Source organism: Macaca thibetana, chromosome 4 (genome assembly GCF_024542745.1).
Source record: "Macaca thibetana thibetana isolate TM-01 chromosome 4, ASM2454274v1, whole genome shotgun sequence".
In the NCBI taxonomy this organism is placed as follows: Eukaryota; Metazoa; Chordata; class Mammalia; order Primates; family Cercopithecidae; genus Macaca; species Macaca thibetana.
The window spans coordinates 69,562,169-69,581,627 of NC_065581.1; the positions used below are offsets into that span (position 1 = coordinate 69,562,169).

At 42.0% G+C, this 19,459-nt stretch overlaps 1 protein-coding gene across 1 annotated transcript in view; it reads left to right on the forward strand.

Moving 5' to 3' along the window:
* RIMS1 (regulating synaptic membrane exocytosis 1) overlaps positions 1 to 19,459 on the forward strand; it is a 914,410-nt gene that overhangs the window by 688,939 nt on the left and 206,012 nt on the right. Inside the window, exons 6-7 of the mRNA XM_050786418.1 lie at positions 206 to 546; positions 2,871 to 3,736. Coding sequence (XP_050642375.1) covers positions 206 to 546; positions 2,871 to 3,736 — 1,207 coding nt within the window. The remainder of the gene's footprint in view (positions 1 to 205; positions 547 to 2,870; positions 3,737 to 19,459) is intronic.

The following is a 19,459-nucleotide window of genomic DNA, read 5'->3' on the forward strand; positions in this document are numbered from 1 at the left end:
GCCCAGAGGTTCTCTAGCCTCAGACAAGTCCCTGTCTAGGCATTCATATATTTGACTGTGACTTGTGGGAGGACCATTTTCTCAAGAAATTTGCAAGGATAAATATGAAAATGAATACTGTTCTTTTTTCCTTACATTTTAAGATACTGAAAAATTATTTCCAAGAGGGCATAAAAATTTATATTGTTCTTTCTTCTTCAAATAGGTTATGTGGGTATGCAATTTATGTCGAAAGCAACAAGAAATCTTAACCAAATCTGGGGCATGGTTCTTTGGAAGTGGCCCTCAACAGACAAGTCAGGATGGAACCCTGAGTGATACAGCTACAGGTGCTGGTTCTGAGGTACCAAGAGAAAAGAAAGCACGACTCCAAGAGCGATCGCGGTCTCAGACACCCCTGAGCACAGCAGCTGCCTCCTCCCAGGACACTGCTCCTCCCAGCGCACCACCAGACAGGAGCAAAGGGGCTGAGCCCTCACAGCAAGCCTTGGGGCCTGAACAGAAGCAGGCTTCATCCAGGTCTAGAAGTGAACCTCCTAGAGAGAGGTAATAGTTCTTTCACCCTGTAAGCAAAAGGCAAGATTTTGCTAGGAGAGCAAACGCGTTTTCAAGAATTTAACTTCTATTAATGGAAGGAATATGTGGAAGTACTAATTCTCAGATCCCACATGGAAAAACAACAGGCCTGAGGGGTGTTGTCTATCTCTAGAATGTACTCCTTAGGAGACCTTTGTTGAAAGCTTTTCTTTCATATCAAGCACAGACGTAAACACGAACTAAGTCACCCAGCTGAGCTACCAACTTCCAATGGTGAACTCAGAACAGCTCTTAGATCATGTTTCACTTATAAACCTAGCCCTTTAATTAAAAGTGCTCTGAGAGCATGTGATGGGGGAATCTGACCTATCAGAAAGTATGTGGACACATCAGAGAAGCCTTCTTTAAGGACATTTCTTTTATGCTGAGCTCTAAAGAGTGACTTTGGAATTAACCAGGAGAAGGGTAGGATGGGTGCTCCAGGTATCTGCACAGGCACATGGCCTGAGGGAACAAGCCCAAGGTGAGGGCCTCCTAAAGGATAGCTGCTGGCTACAGTGCAAGTAGCAGAGGGAATGTTGGGGAGAAAAGGCTGGTGAGGCAGTGAAGGGACAGGTTACATTTTATAGCTTTTATTGTAGGCGAAAGGGAAACCACTGAATATTTAAACAGAGACTAATATGATCAGATTATTTACTTTGATTGATTCATTCATTCAAAAATGTATTCATGGGCAAACATGAAGCTATGCACTGGGAAAAAGTGTTGACAAGGAAGACAGGCTCACGAGGCTCATGGTTTGGGGACCAGGACTTTTGTTAGGACCTAGACTGGGCTTGTTATTTTTATATGTGTAACCATTACTTGGAGAAAGGAGGCTCCAAGGAAAGCTTTTGAACCCCTTTTCAAGCAAAGCCCATACAGTAAAAGATCAAGGACTTCGAAGTTAAAGAGGTCTGGATTCTAGTCCTGGCTCTGCCACAATAGTCAGTAAAAACTCACTTGCAGGGTTGTGGCAGGTATTAAAAGAGAACATGTGTTCTTCCCAAGCTGGCACATGGTAGACTTTCAGTGAATGTAGCTATTATTCAAGCCAGCAGTCATTGTGTATTTACTACAGATAAACACTGTGCCAGGAACCAGAGGGTATAAAGATGATTAGAACATACATGGTCGCTTTTCTGACAAATCCTAGGGAAGAGACCACACACTATCCTAGGGAAGAAAGACACCTAGGCGATTAACCAGGATGCTAATTTGATCAAAGCTAGGCAATACATATAGTATTTTGAGAGCCCTAGGAAAGAGGAAGTGACTTCTGAATTAAGCTTTATAAGGTACTCAGGAGTTGCAGGGGAGCTACACAGCATATAAGAGGGCAGTACGAGAGAATGAGTGTAACTAAGCTATTTGGAGAAAGGATAGATAGGACACCAGAGATTATCTCGGGGAAGGTAGAATTAATAGCATTTGGTGACAAATTGTTGTGGGAGAAGAAGAGACAAAAATACTGAAGATGCAGTTTGGAACTGGTTGGAAGATGATATCTTTAAATAAGATAGAGAATTTGGAGCTGTAAAGTTTCTAAAGATTTCAAGAACGAGGGCTGAATAGAGACTTTTTGTTCTGACTTTTTAGTTCAAATTTGAAGACTGATAGGTAGGAATAATTTTACTAATGATATAAATTCATAGGAAAGCAATGAGGAATTGGGAGGTACAGGAGCAGGAAGAGAGGTGGCCGGTGTAAAGAGCTGGCCAACTTCAGGGAGAAGCAAGATTGAAAGAGACACTGTTTATTTGTTTTAAATTACTGAAGAATTCTTGACCATATTTTGTACACTGTCAAGGACTCAGAAACAGAAAATTAAAGGCAGAGATGAGAAAAAGTATAATTAGTAGAACAAAGAATCAGAGACACTGGAGAACTGCTTCCATTTGCACGACACTCTACCCTTTCATAAAACATCTTCACAGATGGTGTCTCTAATCCTCACATGAACCCTGCAAGGTAAGTTTTATCAACATTTCAAGAAAAGTAAATTGATTCAATGTAAACTTCTAACAAGAGCAACGACGCTTCAGTGAGCTGCTAAATGTAGTACAATCATCACACTCTTATGAAAACTCTATTTGGTAATAATTAGTTTGTGTTCCCATTAGATCCCTTACATTGTAAAATTCCAACACCTTTACAGTTCCACCTTCAGATCCAAATCCCTATAACTAATTATTGTAACTGAAATGATTTAAGACTGGAATGAAAAGAAAACACGTTTTTTATGTCTATAAGTTTATAAATTGCTCTCCTTGACGTTTTTTTGTATACCATAGAAAGAAGACCCCAGGGCTTTCCGAGCAGAATGGCAAAGGAGCCCTTAAGAGTGAGCGGAAACGCGTGCCAAAGACCTCAGCACAGCCCGGGGAGGGGGCCGTCGAAGAACGGGAACGTAAAGAAAGGCGGGAAAGCCGAAGGCTTGAGAAAGGGCGATCACAGGATTACCCAGACACGCCGGAAAAACGGGATGAGGGCAAAGTGGCGGATGAGGAAAAGCAAAGAAAGGAGGAGGAATATCAGACCAGGTACCGCAGCGACCCGAACCTGGCTCGGTACCCGGTGAAACCGCCGCCTGAGGAGCAGCAGATGCGCATGCACGCCCGGGTGTCCCGCGCGAGGCACGAGCGTCGCCACAGCGACGTGGCGCTCCCGCGCACCGAGGCGGGCGCGGCGCTGCCGGAGGGCAAGGTCGGCAAACGCGCGCCGGCGGCGGCCAGGGCCTCGCCGCCGGACTCGCCGCGGGCCTATTCGGCTGAGAGGACTGCGGAGACCAGGGCGCCGGGCGCCAAGCCCCTAACGAACCACAGCCCGCCGGCGCCCAGGCATGGGCCGGTTCCCGCAGAAGCCACGGAGCTCAAAGCCCAAGCGCCCCTCAGGAAGCAGAGCCGCCTGGACCCCAGCTCGGCGGTCCTCATGCGGAAAGCCAAGCGCGAGAAGGTGGAGACCATGCTGCGGAACGACTCTCTGAGCTCAGACCAGTCCGAGTCGGTGCGGCCGTCCCCGCCCAAGCCGCACCGGTCCAAGAGGGGCGGAAAGAAGCGGCAGATGTCGGTGAGCAGCTCTGAGGAGGAGGGCGTGTCGACGCCCGAGTACACCAGCTGCGAGGACGTGGAGCTGGAGAGCGAGAGCGTCAGCGAGAAAGGTAAGGGGGCGGCGCCGGCCGTGCGGGGACCTCAGCCAAGTGCAGAGGCGCATGTGCTTGGCGAGGTGCTGGGTTCCGCAGTGAGGCTGGGAATGCTCACAGATGAGATAGCCTTACCGCCAGTCTTATGTTTATTAATTTAATTTTATTGATTGATTTGTGGGATTTTAAAACACAACAACCTCCAAGTTGAGGCTACAAAAGTTCTTGGTGATTTTGTGTCCTGTCATTCTGGTAAATTTGGTATGCAGTCTAATATTTTTAAGATATTATTTTAGAGTGGATTTATTCTGTGAAAAACAATTTGTTTGCCAGAAAATGAAAATTATGCCTTATAAAGGAAGTAGATATTTTTAAAAATCACATCAGTTATGTAATACTCCAGTTGCAAAGGTAGGTTTTTTTTTTCAAACTTCAAATTAATCTTTTCTCACAATTTGTGAACAGATTACAGCTTATTCTTGAACAACACGGATTTGAACTGCATGAGCCCACTTATACGTGGATGGTTTTTCAATGAATATACTGGATTTTTTTTTTTTTTTTTTTGAGAATTGCAGCAATTTAAAAAATTTGTGGACGCACCAGGTAGCCTGGAAATACTTTAAGAAAATAAGAAAAAGGTATATCAGGAATGCATGCAATATATATAGATAATAGTGTGTTTTATCATTTACTACCATAAAATATACATGAATCTATTATAAAAAGTTAAAATTAATAAAAACTTACACACTTATAGACTATACGTGGTGCCATTTGCAGTGGAAAGAAATGTAAACATGTAAACATGCGGTGTTAAATCATAGCTGCACGAAGTTAACTGTAGTGCATACTGTATTACTGTAATAATTTCTTAGCCTCTTCCAGTGAGCGTTACTGTTGCGCGCACCACTTTAAAATGCCCTGTGATGCTTATCATCCCCCTGTGAGCAGTTTCTTTCTCCAGGAAATTGCGTGATATCTTGTGGTTCTCACATAGTTTCTGTGATGTTTAGTATGATACCATTAACCTTGAGTAATACCATGAGACCCATACAGAGTGTCATTAGTGACACTAGAAGTGCTCCCAAGAAGCAAAGTTATGACATTACAGGAAAAAGTTGAATTGCTTGATGTGTACCGCAGATTGAGGTCTGCAGCTGCAGTTGCCCACCATTTCAAGATAAATTCATCCAGTGTAAGAACCACTGTTGAAAAAGAAATTTGTGACACTGTTGCTGCAGCTACGCCAGCAGGAGCAAAACCCTTGCACTTTTTGTGAAAAACTTTGATCTCGCCTTAAAAATGCAGCTTTTCTGTGGGTGCAGGATTGCTATAAGAAATGTGTATCTATAGACCCTAATATTAAGAAAAAGCAAAGTCATTATATGACAAAGCAGAAGGATAGTGAAGGACCTACAGCTAGAGAATGTAATGCCAGAAAAGGATGGCTTGATCATTTAAGGAAGAGGTTTGGCTTTCAAAAAATATCAAAAGTAGAAGCAGCTTCTATGGACCAGCAGAGATGAGTTCTAGATGCCATTAAGAAAATTATGGAGGAGCAAGTATATGTGCCTGAACAAGGTTTTAATGCAAAGTGCTTTATTCTGGAGGAAAAAAAAAAAAGTGCCATAAAGAACATTGAGTAGTAAGGAAGAGAAGGAAGCACTAGTATTTGAGGCAGGAAGGGATAGGCTAGCTATACTGTTTTGTGCAAATGCAGTAAGGGCTGCCTCTGTATATAATATTGTTAACCCTCTGAGTGTTGAAGGGAAAAAATAAACACCAACTGCCAGCCTTTTTGTTGTACAAGAAGGCCTAGACAAGAGTTCTTTTCCTGGACTAGATACATGGATGTTTTGTCCTTGAAGTCAGGAAGTACTTTGCTAGTAAAGGGACTGTCTTTCAAAGTTATTGTTATATTGAACAATGTCTCTAGCTACCCAAAACCCCATGAGTTCAACACGAAAGGTGTTGAAGTGGTCTACTTGCCTCCAAACACAAAGATTCCAGTTTGGCTTCTGGACCTTAAAGGCTCATTTCACATAATACTGTATGGACAAGATTGTAACGCTATGGAAGAGAACCCCAATAAATAGAATATCATGAAAATCTGGAAGGATTACACCATTGAAGATGCCATCGTTGTTATAGAAAAAAAAATGAAAGCCGTCAGGCCCAAAACAATTCATTCCTTCTAAAGAGAACTGTATCAGATGTTGTGCATGACTTCATAGGCAAATCAAGGAAATCATGAGATTGTGGATATGATGAAAAAAAAAGGTATGGAGTGAAAAGTTTCTAAATATAGATTCCAGAGTTAATAGACACCACACCGGAGGGATTAGCGGAAGATAACTTGATAGATGAGTGCTTCTTAACCAATGACAGACAGTGAGGAAAAAGATGTAAAAGAAGCAGTGCTGGAAAACAGGTTGACATTAGACAGTCTGGTAGAGGTTCCGGTTATTCAAGACTCCTTTTGACTTCTTTTACCACGTGGATCCTTCTATGATAGAGACAATGACACTAAAGCAAATGGTGGAGAAAATGTTGGTACCATACAGAAACATTTTTAGAGAAACAAAAAAGCAAAAATGTCAGGCAGAAATTACCATGCATTGCCATAAAGTTACACCAGGTGTGCCTGCCTCTTTTGCTTCCCCTCCCATCTCCTCCACTTCTGCCTCTGACATCCAGAGACAGCAAGGCTCTTTCTCCTCCTCCTCCTCAATGTGAAGACGATGAGGATGAAGACCTTTAGGATGAAGACGTTTTTGATGATCCACTTTTACTTAATGACTAGTAAATATATTTTCTCTTCCTTATGATTTCCTTAAAAACTTTTCTATCACTTACTTTATTGTAAGAATAGAGTATATGATACATGTAACATACAACATTTGTGTTAATTGACTGTTTAGTCTCAATTAAACGGTCAACAGTAGGCTGTTGGTAGTTAAGGTTTTCCGGAGTCAAAAGTTTTACTCAGATTTCTGACTACTTAGGGGTCAAACCCTAACCCCTGTGTTGTTCAAGCATCAACTGTACTTCATAAGTATTGTATCAAGCAAGGTGTTATGTATGGTGTTCTGGGTAGTAACTTTGAGGTAAAAAGTTCTTACTCTAAAACTTGTGGGAATATTGTATAATAGTCTGAATTTTCATTGTATAATACTGTAGCCCCATGTAGCTATTTAAATTAAATAAAATGAACTTAAAACTCCCCTTCTTCTGAAGAACTAGCCAAAACGCCTGGTGCTCAAGAATGATTATCACAAAAAGTTCCATTAGATAGTGCTTATATAGAAAATGTTTCAATGCAATATTAAAATTATGTGCTTATTTTGAAGATTCTCCTCATTTTGCTTCTGTTCACTCAGATTTAAAGTGGCCACAGTCCTAAATTTAATGGTGCTGGTCATCATCCTTGTAGAAGTGTTGGAGTCTTTTAGTGTTTCTTAATGTTTTTGTATTTAGGGGGACTGTTTGCAGTTTTGGACTTTCTTTATAATTGCCAAATTGCATAATAAATTATATACAAAACATTATAATTTAAGAATTACTTCGCTTCCTTATTCCATGTCAAAACTGCATGTATATATGTATCCCCCCATATATATGTATCAATACAATCTTATACTATATATAGGAACAATTAAAACTCATTCTGGCTGGGCGCAGTGACTCTCGCCTGTAATTCCAGCACTTTGGGAGGCCAAGGTAGGCGGATTGCCTGAGCGCAGGAATTCGAGACCAGCCTGGGCAACACGGTGAAACCCCATCTCTACTAAAATACAACAAATTAGGCAGGTGTGGTGGTATGTGCCTGTAGGCTACTTGGGAGGCTGACACAGGATAATTGCTTGAACCCATGAGGTGGCAGTTGTGGTGAGCCGAGATTGTGCCACTGCACTCCAGCCTGGGCGACAGAGCAAGACTCCATCAAGAGAGAAAGAGAGGAAGAGAGGGAGGGAGGGAGGGAGGGAAAGCTCATTCTGTTGTTGTTGCTGCAACCCAATTTAAGATATGGGATCAGTCAGCTCACCTTCCAATGACTTCTCTTTATAAGTTGCATATTATTTATGGGCTTGTAAAAAGTCAGATGGCGAGTAGACTCTCTTGACTGCCTTTTGTGCCTTAATATTGTTTTATGAACACATATTTTTTCCCTGAAGTAATAAAGTAGGTGTTAAATAATAAAAATGTAGATATACTTAATTTGTATCCAGATACTTTTTATTTATTTATTTATTTTTGAGACAGTCTAGCTCTGTCACCAGGCTGGAGTGCAGTGATGTGATCTTGGCTCACTGCAACCTCTGCCTCCCTGCAACCTCCATTTCCCGAGTTCAAGTGATTCTCCTGCCTCTGCCTCCCAAGTATTTGGCACTATAGGTGCGTGCCATCACACCCAGCTAATTTTTGTATTTTTAGTAGAGACGGGGTTTCACCATGTTGGCCAGGATGATCTCGATCTCCTGACCTCATGATCCGCCCACCTCGGCCTCCCAAAGTGCTAGGATTACAGGTGGGAGCCATTGCGCCCGGCCCAGAAATCTCTTGATGGAGATTGATATGTGTATGAGGGTTCTCTAGAGGGACAGAACTATAGGATAGATGTATATATAAAGGGGAGTTTATTAAGAAGTATTGACTTACATGGTCACAAGGTGAGGTCCCACCATAGGCTGTCTGCAAGCTGAAGAGCAAGGAAGCCAGTCTGAGCCCCAAAGCTGAAGAACTTGGAGTCTGATGTTGGAGGGCAGGAAGCATCTCACACAGATGGAAGACTGAAAGGTTAAGCCAGTCTAGCCTTTTCATGTTCTTCTCCCTGCTTTTATTGTGGCCGTGCTGGGAACTGATGAGATTGTTCCTGCCCAGGTTGAGTGTGGGTTTGCCTTTACCAGTCCACTGACTCAAATGTTAATCTCCTTTGGCAACACCCTCACAGACACACCCAGGAACAGTACTTTGCATCCTTCAATCCAATCAAGTTGACAGTCAGTATTAACCATCACAAGTCCACCGCTTGTCAACTTGAACTCATACACATCTCCTGAAATCATACATCATCTTCAAATAAAGACAATAATAAGGTCATAATTATGCCTAACATAATACAACTATCGTTTGTACAACCAGAAAGTACCAGTCCCCAACCCAAATGCTATTACATGAAGTTAACAACACTTAAATGCTGATATGAAGTCAATAAATCTTATGTCGCATGATAAAGGAAAAAGGAAATAAGATGAAGATATTTTCTTAGTACAAGTGTATACATGCACAAATATGTTCTTAACAAAATAAGGAAGAAATGCTTATGATAATTACAGTTCTTGTTTCTGCACATGGTCACGTGGCCACAGCTGCAATTGATGACTACCTACTTCTACTACCCATTCTTTATTTCCTTTGCCTTCAGCAAGCACTTCAGCAGTTTGTGTTTTTTTTACCTGGTAGAGTCACCCAAACCTTCATTCCTGAAGGGTTTGGGCCATTTATAGTCCTGCCTGGATTGTGCTGTTGTAGTTTTCCATTTACCTCAATCACAGGGCATGGCAATACTAAGAGATACCCTAAGGGATCTCCTGTAAGGGATCTCCTGTATTCCATGCATACTCTTCCTTACCTCCATTGTGGAGTAGTAGACTGATTTCATCTTGAAAGTCCAGGTCATTCACCCAAGCCAACACTACAGTTCCCTTCTTGGCCTGTTGACTTAAAGGTAGGAGGACCCCAAAGTGGCCAGGTGGCAATATTAACTTACAGTTTAATGGAATCGTTGTGTCTCCTGGTGACAGGCTCCTTTCTCTGGAACTAAGAACTTTAGACCAGCAGAGCTTAATGTTGTGGGAATGGGAAGCAAAACTTTTGCTAGTGGGTTTCTAGGGATGATGGTGAGTGGTGCCACTTCCACTTCCACCTCTTGATACCTGAACCTGTGAATCCTGGCTATGAGAGAAAGAGTACCATATATTGGACGCTGATTCAGAGCATACACAGCCCTCTGGAGAACTTTTCCCCAGCCCTGCAAAGTATTGTCACCTAGTTGGTGTTGTCATTGTGACTTCAAAAGGCCATTCCACTGTTCTGTCAATCCAACTGCTTCAGGATGATGGGTAACATGGTAAGACCAGTGAATTTCGTGAGCATGAGCCCACTGCTGCACTTCTTTAGCCGTAAAGTGAGTGCCTTCATCAGAGGCAATGCTGTGTGGAATACCATGACGGTGGATAAGGCATTCCAAAAGTCCATGGATGATAGTCTTGGCAGAAGCATTGCATGCAGGATAGGCAAGGCCATATTTGGAGTAAGTGTCTGTTCCAGTGAGGACAAACCACTGCCCTTTCCATGATGGAAGAGGTCAAGTGTAATCAACCTGCCACCAAGTAGCTGGCTGATCACCCCAAAGAATGGTGCCATATTAAGGGCTCAGTGTTGATCTCTGCTGTTGGCAAATTGGGCACTCAGCAGAGGCCATAGCCAGGTCAGCCTTGTGAGTGGAAGTCCATGTTGCTGAACCCTTGCGTAACCTCTGTTCTTGCCACCGTGGCCACTTTGTTCATGGGCCCATTGGGTGATGCCAGGGGTGGCTGGGAAAAGAGGTTGTGTGTTGTCCACAGAACAAGTCATCCTATCCACTTGATTATTAAAATCCTACTCTGTGGAGGTCACTCATCGGTGAAAACTCATATGGGATACAAATATCTTCAGTTTTTGACCACTCACAGAGGTCCATCCACATACCTCTTCCCCAGATTTCTTTTTCACCATTTTTCCAGTCATGCTTCTTCCAAGTCCCTGACCATCCAGCCAAACCATTGGCCACAGCCTGTGATTCAGTATGTGATCACACATCTGGCCATTACTCCTTCCATGCAGAGTGCACAACCAGGTACATTGGTCAAAGTTCTGCCCACTGGGAAGATTTCCCTTCACTGCTGTCCTTCAGGGATGTCCTAGAAAGGGGGTGTAGAGGGACTGGGGGTGCTGGCTCATGCCTGTAATCCTAGCACTTTGCAAGGCCAAGGCAGGCGGATCACCTGAGGTCAAGAATTCAAGACCAGCCTGACCAACATGGAGAAACCCCATCTCTACTAAAAATACAAGATTAGCCGGGCATGGTGGTGCATGCCTATAATCCCAGCTACTCGGGAGGCTGAGGCAGGAGAATCATTTGAACCCGTGAGGCAGAGGTTGCTGTGAGCCCAAATCATGCCATTGCACTCCAGCCTTGGCAACAAGAGTAAACTCTGTTTCAAAAAATACATATATAAATAAAAATTTAAAAAGGAAGGGGCTGTAGTGCTGCAGCTGCCCGCTTTCAGGTGGTGCCTGCATATGGTGCAGAACCATCTGTGAACCAGGCCCTAGTCTCCTCTTCCTCTGTCAACTGATTGTAGGAAACTCCCAATGAGACCATCAGTGCACGCTGTGGGAAAGAAGGCAGGCTGGCAGGAGTGGAGATGATGGGCATGGGCATTTGAGCCACTTCCTCATGTAACTTACTGGTGCCTTCAGGACCTGCTTGAGCCCGATCATGTATATACCACTTCCATTTGATGATGGAATGCTGCTGTGCACACCCCAGTTTATGGCTAGATGGGTCAGAAAGTACCCATTTCATGATAGGCAGTTCAGGTTGCATGGTAACTTGACCCATGGTTAAACATTCAGTTTCCACTAAAGCCCAGTAACAGGTCAAGAGCTCTCTCTCAAAAGGAGAGTAGTTATCTGCAGAAGACGGAAGGTCCTTTCTCCAAAATCCTAGGATTCACCTATGGGTGCCTGCCAAAGGCTCCAAACAGCATCTCTGTCTGCCACTGACACCTCAGGCACCACTGGATCTGCTGGGTTATATGGATCAAGTGGCAGAGCAGCTTGCACAGCAGTCTGGACCTGTTGTAGAGTCTTCTCCTACTCTGGACCCCACTCAAAACTAGCAGCCTTTTGGGTTACTTGATAGATGGGCCAGAGTAACACACACAAATGAGGAATGTGTTACCTCCAAAATCCAAATAGGCCCATTTGGTGTTATGCTGCTTTCTTGGTTGTAGAAGGGGCCAAATGCAGCAACTTATCCTTTACCTTCCTTAGAGGGAGTATCTCGACAATCCCCACACCACTGGACCCCTAGAAATTTTACTGAGGTGGAAGATCCCTGAATTTTAGTCGAATTTATTTCCTATCCTCTGGCACACAAATGTTTCATCAGTAAGTCCAGTGTGTTTGCTACTTCATGCTCACAGGATCCAGTCAGCATAATGTCATCGATGTAATGGACCAATGTGATACCTTGTGAAAGGGAAAAGCAATCAAGCTGTCTCAGAACAGGATTATGACACAAAGCCAGAGAGTTGATATACCCCTGAGGTAGAACAGTAAAGGTATATTGCTGACCTTGCCAGCTGAAGGCAAATTGCTTTTGGTGGGCCTTATGGACAAGAATGGAGAAAAAAAGGATTTGCCATATCATTGGCTGCATACCAAGTATCAAGAGATGTGTTCATTTGTTCAAACGATCAAACCGCATTTGGTATAACAGCTGCAATTGGAGTCGCCACCACTTGGTTAAGCTTATGATAATTCGCTGTCATTCTCCAAGATCCATCTGTCTTCTGCACAGGCCAAACAGGAGAGTTGAACGGGAATGTGGTGGGAATCACCACCCCTGCGTCTTTCAAGTCCTTGATGATGGCACTAATCTCTTCAGTCACTCCAGGGATGTGATATTGGTTTTGATTTACTATTTTTCTAGGTAGAGGCAGCTCTAGTGGCTTTCATTTGTCCTTTCCCACCATAGTAGCCCTCACCCTACCAGTCACGGAGCCAATATGGGGGTTCTGCCAGCTGCTAAGTATGTCTATGCCAATTATGCATTCTGGTACTGGGGAGATGGCCACAGGATGTGTCCGGGGACCCACTGGACCCACTGTAAGTTGGACTTGAGCTAAAACTCCAGTAATTACCTGACCTCCATGAGCCCCTGCTTAAACTGGAGGACCACAATGATGTGTTGTGTTCCCTGGAATCAGTGTTAGCTCAGAGCCAGTGCCCAGTAGTTCCTGAAATGTCTGATCATTTTTTCCTTCCTCCAGTGCACAGTTACCCTGGTAAAAGGCTGGAGGTCTCCTTGGGGAAGGGTGGGAGAAAGAGTAACAGCATGAATTTGTCGATAATGTAGTGGGGTCCTTTCTCAAGAGGACCCAACTTCCCCTTCATTCAATGGGTTCTGGGTCTATAAACTGTCTCCGGTCTGGAAGTTGATTGAGGGGCCATGATTCTCTGTTTTATAATTCAAATTAGTCTTTTGTCCACTCAACCTGGAAGTTTTCTGCTTATACAAATTAAGTAATAATGCATTAGGCATCCTATCAATTTCATTTCTAGGAACACTGTGATTAATTAGCCAATGCCAGAGATCTACATGAGTCAGGCTATTCTGATTGCTGCTTTGCCTCTGCTGTCCATTGTGGTAGCTATGCCTACCTTGTCTTTGACAGTTGGAGTGCTGCCCTTGGCTCCTGCCATCTGAGTATCTAGTTATTCCAATTGCATTCAGATTTTGTAGTTGAATGACCACAGTTCCCAGTGTCAGATTTGGCATACAGAGAAGAGCAGTCACAGGGCTCTTCAAAGATACAAGTGCCGCCCTCACAAATCTGTTTCTGAAAGTATTGGTCAAGGGTATATTTTCTAGACCCTCCCAGCTGGGATGTATAGGTCTAAAGTGACTTATCCACCCTAGCATTCCGATCGCCCTAAGTTTTTGGAAACCTTCCTCTACATTAAACCAAGGGAGATTAGGCGTTTCCAGCTCACTCACGGTGGGCCATCTTTTAATCCATATTTCAGCTAATCAAGCAAATTAACTATCAGAACCTTGTTTAACTCCCCGAGCTGCAACATTAAATGCAGAATCCCTGTTTAGTGGGCCCAAGTCAATAAATTCTGCATGATCCAACTCTGTGTTCCTCCCACCATTATTCCACACCCTTAATATACATTCCTATGCCTGTTTTCCAGATTTCTGCTTATATAAATTAGAAAACTCGAGCAGTTCTTTTCAAGTGTGGCATACCTCCTCATGGCTCACACTCTGAACCATGCCTCTAGGGACCTGTCAGGACTTTAGCCTAATTATAGGTCTAGAAGCAAACAGAGGTGTTGGGGGATGGGTCCTGAGGAAAATCAACATTGTCTTGCCTGGCAGCTGCCTCAGGGGAGGCAGACCATCACTCTTGCCTCAGGCAACACAGGGTTTCTTTCCCCAGACAAAGATGGGAAGGCTGATGTCAGCATGGGTCAGGAGGGGATGTTGCCACTACTGGGATGAGGAAGCTGTTTCTTCTGGCAAAAAAGACTCATCAGAGTTTACAACCTCAGTGTCCTCAGCTTTGTCAGGGTCCTCCCACATGTCCCCATTCCATGTTGCAGGGTCCCATTCTTTTCCAATCAATGCTCTCACTTTAAAAGTAGACACCTGGCAAGGCTGTGTGTATACACACCTTTTGTTGCAGGTTAGCCACTCACATGATAAGAGCTTGTGTCTGATTTTCCACAATTTCATCTCTTTTTGTATAGGAGAAAAGACTGTCACTCAGGGCAATGTGAGAAGATTTGAGGCTCAGTATCTGCTTAGTTTATCATTTTCTTTTATCACTTTGCCCAGTGAACTTAGGAGCAACCATCCAACTTCATTATATTCCTTGGTTCTCCACATATGGTCAAAGGTATTATGTATAGAGTCACTAAGCTCCTTGCCTCTCACAAGCAGTGAATCAGGAGTGCCAAATGCATTTATTTTGCATAACTCTCTAAACAGTTCACGCCAAGGACTATCAGTATTGTCCATACTATTAGAAGTAGAGTCCTTAGCATTTGGGGGTCTAATCCAAACCCCAAAACCAACAAAATAACTCCATCCTTAATATTCTGTTCCTCTAATATTCTGTACCATTCCCGGTGCCAAATCTGTATTAGTTAGGGTTCTCTAGAGGCACAGAACTAATAGGATAGATGTATATATAAAGGGGAGTTTATTAAGGAGTATTGACTCACACCGTCACAAGGTAAGGTCCTACAATAGGCCATCTGCAAGCTGAAGAGCAAGGAAGTCAGTCCAAGTCCCACAGCTGAAGAACTTGGAGTCTGATGTTGGAGGACCAGCAGCATCCCACACAGATCGAAGGCTGAAAGGCTAAGCCAGTCTAGTCTTTTCATGTTCTTCTAACTGCTTTTATTTTGGCTGTGCTGGCAGCTTATGAGATTATGCCCACGCAGATTGAAGGTGGTCTGCCTTTCTCAGTCCACTGACTCAAATGTTAATTTCCTTTGGCAGTACCCTCACAGACACACCCAGAATAATGCTTTGCATCCTTCAATCCAATAAAGTTAACACTGAGTATTAACCATCACAATATGTGTATTTTCCCATTCCTTAAAGGGCTCTTCACCAGTTTTTTATTGAATATGTGTTATAAATCACAGTGAGCATGCAATCAGACATAATTAAATTCTAAAATTATTTACAATAACAACAGATGATGAAAGAAACCTGACTAGTGGCATGGGTAGTTGGAGGGATGGAGCTTGTCTGATGCGAGGAGCTTATTGCCTCACCGTTATAAGGAATAATTACACAATAAAATACGAGTTGATAAATGCCTCAAAGGAACATTTCTCTTTGATGTATTGATATAATTTTCCTGTGTGTTCTGCTGTCTCACAAAACCAAAAGATAACCTGGTCAAAATGGCATCTGAAAGATAACACAGCCTTTATAGTCAATATAATCTTTTAAATGTAGTTTAATTCCTTTTAATACACATATGCATAGCATACACACACACACACATACACACACACACTGATTAACAATGAGCTCTATCTAGTGGGATTATCTAAAAATTGAGATTAACAGCCAGGTTTTACAAGTAATTGCCATTCATACTGCTATTGCCAGGTGAGAAAAATTGGGCATCTCTTGTCTTTTAGCTTATAAATATTAACTAATATAAATCTCTCTAAATAGAAGAAAAAGAAAGTGAACTAAATCCTGCTTATAAAATAACAGTTAAATTTAAATGAAATATGTATTATAATTCATTGAGAGAAGATCTACTGAAGATTCATACCTGTGAGGAACAGAGTAAAGAGGCCTAAGAATAAGCAAAGAAACAAAGGTGCTGTCTTGATCCAAGGGAAAGTCACTTATACTTAAGGAACTTAATGTATAAATCCTAAGGCAGGGAATTGGAAGAAGAGCCTGGCATAGGATAACAGGATTTCCTTCTTTCCTTACCTTCTCCTTGCTGACTTTCAGTAAACTGAGAAAGTACAACGCTAATTATGCCTTTGAATTTCTACAGTGCTTTGTGAATGGCTTCAGATGTCAACCTATATAACAAGGGGCTATTGGTTGGTTTATAACTGTTACTGCTAGGCAGTGTTTAGCAGTCTTTTGAGGAGCATAAGGTTTCTGGATTAGTCTAAGAAATGATACCTGCAAGAATATCAAACAATGAGTAGCTGAATAAGACTGAGGACCCTTAATAACAGATGTGACTTTTACCCCTAAATATAGAGATAGTGTTAGGGGACCAAGGGTAGATTGTGGGTAATATGAATAATTGCCTGTTAAGTTTGGGTACCTGACAATCATTGGGGAATCAGGAAATCTTATAAAAATAATGTGATACATCCTTTAAATGTAACTTATGCAATGGTTTATATGATTACTTAGTTCTTTAAATGTACTGGGTTTATCCTCTTTGGGCTTCAGCAGTACAATGCCTACTGCTCACATAGTGCTTATAATTTTGACTAGAAGTGTATTAGTTCATTCTCATACTGCTATAAAGAACTGCCTAAGACTGGGTGATTTATAAAGAGGTTTAATTGATCATAGTTCTGCCTAGCTGGGGAGGCCTCAAGAAACTTACAATCATGATGGAAGGGGAAGAGTCGTGTCTTACATGACAGCAGGTGAGAGAGAGCCAGAGTGTGAAGGAGGAACTGTCAGATACTTATAAAACCATCAGATCTTGTGAGAATTCACTATCATGAGAACAGCATGGGGGACACTGCCCCCATGATCCATCATCTCCCACCGTGTCTGTCTGTTGATACATGGGGATCATGGGGATTACAGTTCAGGATGAGATTTGTGGGGGACACAAAGCCTAACCATATCAAGAAGTTATTGGTTTATGTATATTTCCTGGGAGCAAAGAATTCATTTAGTGTTCTTCTTGTAGTCCTAGTATTTTTTCTTATAACATTAAGAGGGTTTGCAATTCAAAAATTTGGCTATTATTTATTTATTCATGTATTAATTGGTTTAATAAATATCTACAAAGAACCTACTGCATTATGAGTGCACTGTTCTAGCTAGTCAATTAAAAATGCCATGAATGCAAGGACCGTGGATATTTCCTTATCTATCCATCTATCTGTCTCTCTCTCTCTTCCCCTCTCTCTCTCTCTAACTGTGGACTTTATAGAGAGACAGGATGCTTCAAAATAAAATCAGGCTCTGTGGTAAGAATTTAGCTACACATATTTTAAAAGTTGTAACCTTAAAACAATTACAACTTAACCCATTTCCCATTTGCCCTAAAAGTACTGTGCTGGCAGCCAGCTGCACTTTTTTTTTTCCTAAAAGGGAAATGGGTTAGAAGGAGCTTTCCTTTCAAATGGCTGTCAAATCTCAGCATTTGTTTTTCTTACTCCATGGGACTCCCATAAAATACTCATAAAAGTGATGAGAAAAGGTGAACTATGGGTAAATGAGATGTTTATAGAAGATGGAGAGGGGAATACAGCCTGCTTTTCCACATAAGAGCTTGCCAAGTAGGCATGAGGGTGTGGTGGTGGAGTAGAGAGCTATTTGCCATAAAGCATCTTGTGAAGACTTCAGGCTCAGAGACATCAGATTCAATGGAGCTGAAGTGAGAGGGGGAACTTCAGGTTGGCACGTTCATTCGGTATTGTTGACACACTCTTTTACATCACTCTTCTTACCATTCCCCCTTCCTCTTTATTGCCTTACACACAATAAAGGCCCAACATTTAAATCCCAGGTAAATATCAAGAAGCAATTCAGCGAACTGCTTAAGCAAAAATCAGATACTGGGAGTATGTGCCTCTCCATTGTGGAATTCCCATCCATACCATCCTGAAGTTGAGCTTCACACCTCGTTCATCCTAAAGTGAAAGGTATCCATTCACGTACTCTATTCACAAATGTCAGAGATACACTTAGTATCTACTAGAGCAGCCAAGCTAAAATGATCTACGTGGAAACACTCATCAGCCACACAGGAAAATCCACCAATTGGTTGCCCATTTTGAATATGAATGAACAACAAAACCCAAGAGATAGCAAGAGATAGAAAGAACCAAGATAAACTAAGAACCAAGATAAAGACCAAGATAAACCAAGACATGTTGACCCTGGAAATAAGAGATAATTCAAGAGCAGAAGAATGTTTAAAAAACAAACAGAACAAAATGCCACACAGGTTGGTCAAGTTTAGTATAATACGTCCTGAAATATCTAACCTCCACCCACGGGGAAATTTGTTCACCCAAACACACAAATATTCTCTGTAAAACACTTTTTTAAGTATTAAAGTTATTAACAGAGCTCAAGATAAAGAGAAAGCTCTGGGAACCACAATTCAGAGCATTGAAGTGCTTGGACAAAGGTGACTGGACAAAATACAAGATTATATGACCAAACTCAGTATCACACACTTGCCTACAGGTATGGTATCTGGACAATTCTCCAAGCCAGGAAATAAAATAACCTGATCTTAGGCATTAAAATAAAACCTGAAGTAAAAATGATGAATTTTGAAACTACAAAGAGGCAAACATTAAACTTACCTATGAGGAAGCCCATACAGCCATGGGGATGCCCAAAGATGAGTATAAAGATTATAATTGTGAAACATAAGAGGAACTCCAACACCATTAAAGATGCCGAGGAAAAGGGGAAAAATGTATAAGCTTTTGGAGGTTAAAAAATAAACCAAGTCATATACAAAAAAGAGTTAACTGCCTTTATAGTTCTCATCAGCAATGATAAACTACAGACTGAACATAGACTACAGTTGATGAGTGCCTTCAAAATTTTGAGATTTCTCTAAAAACAAAATAGAACAACCATATAATCCAGTAGTCCCACTACTGGTATTTATCCAAAGGAAAGGAAATCAGAATATCAAAGGGATACCTACACTCGCATGTTTATTGAAGCACTATTCACAATAGCAAAGATACTGAATCAAACTAAGTGTCCATCAGTGCCTGAATGGTTAAAGAAAATGTGCGTATACACAATGAAATACTATTCACCCATATGAAAGAATTAAATCCTCTTATTTGCAGTAACATGGCTGGAACTGGAGGATATTATGAAATAATCATCATCATCTGCAGTAACATGGATGGAACTAGAGGCTAAGTGGAATAAGTCAGGCAAAGAAAGCAAACATCACATACTCTCACTCATATGTGGGAGCTAATAGAATTGATTTCATGGAGGTAGAGAGTAGAGTGATAGTCACCAGACATGGGGAAGGGTGTGTTGAGGGGAGAGGGATGGAAGACAGAGGATGGTCAATGGGTACAAACATACAGTTAGATAGGAGGAATAAGATCTAATGTTTGATAGTAGATAAGTATAATATAGTTAACAGCAATGTATTTCATATTTCAAAATAGCTA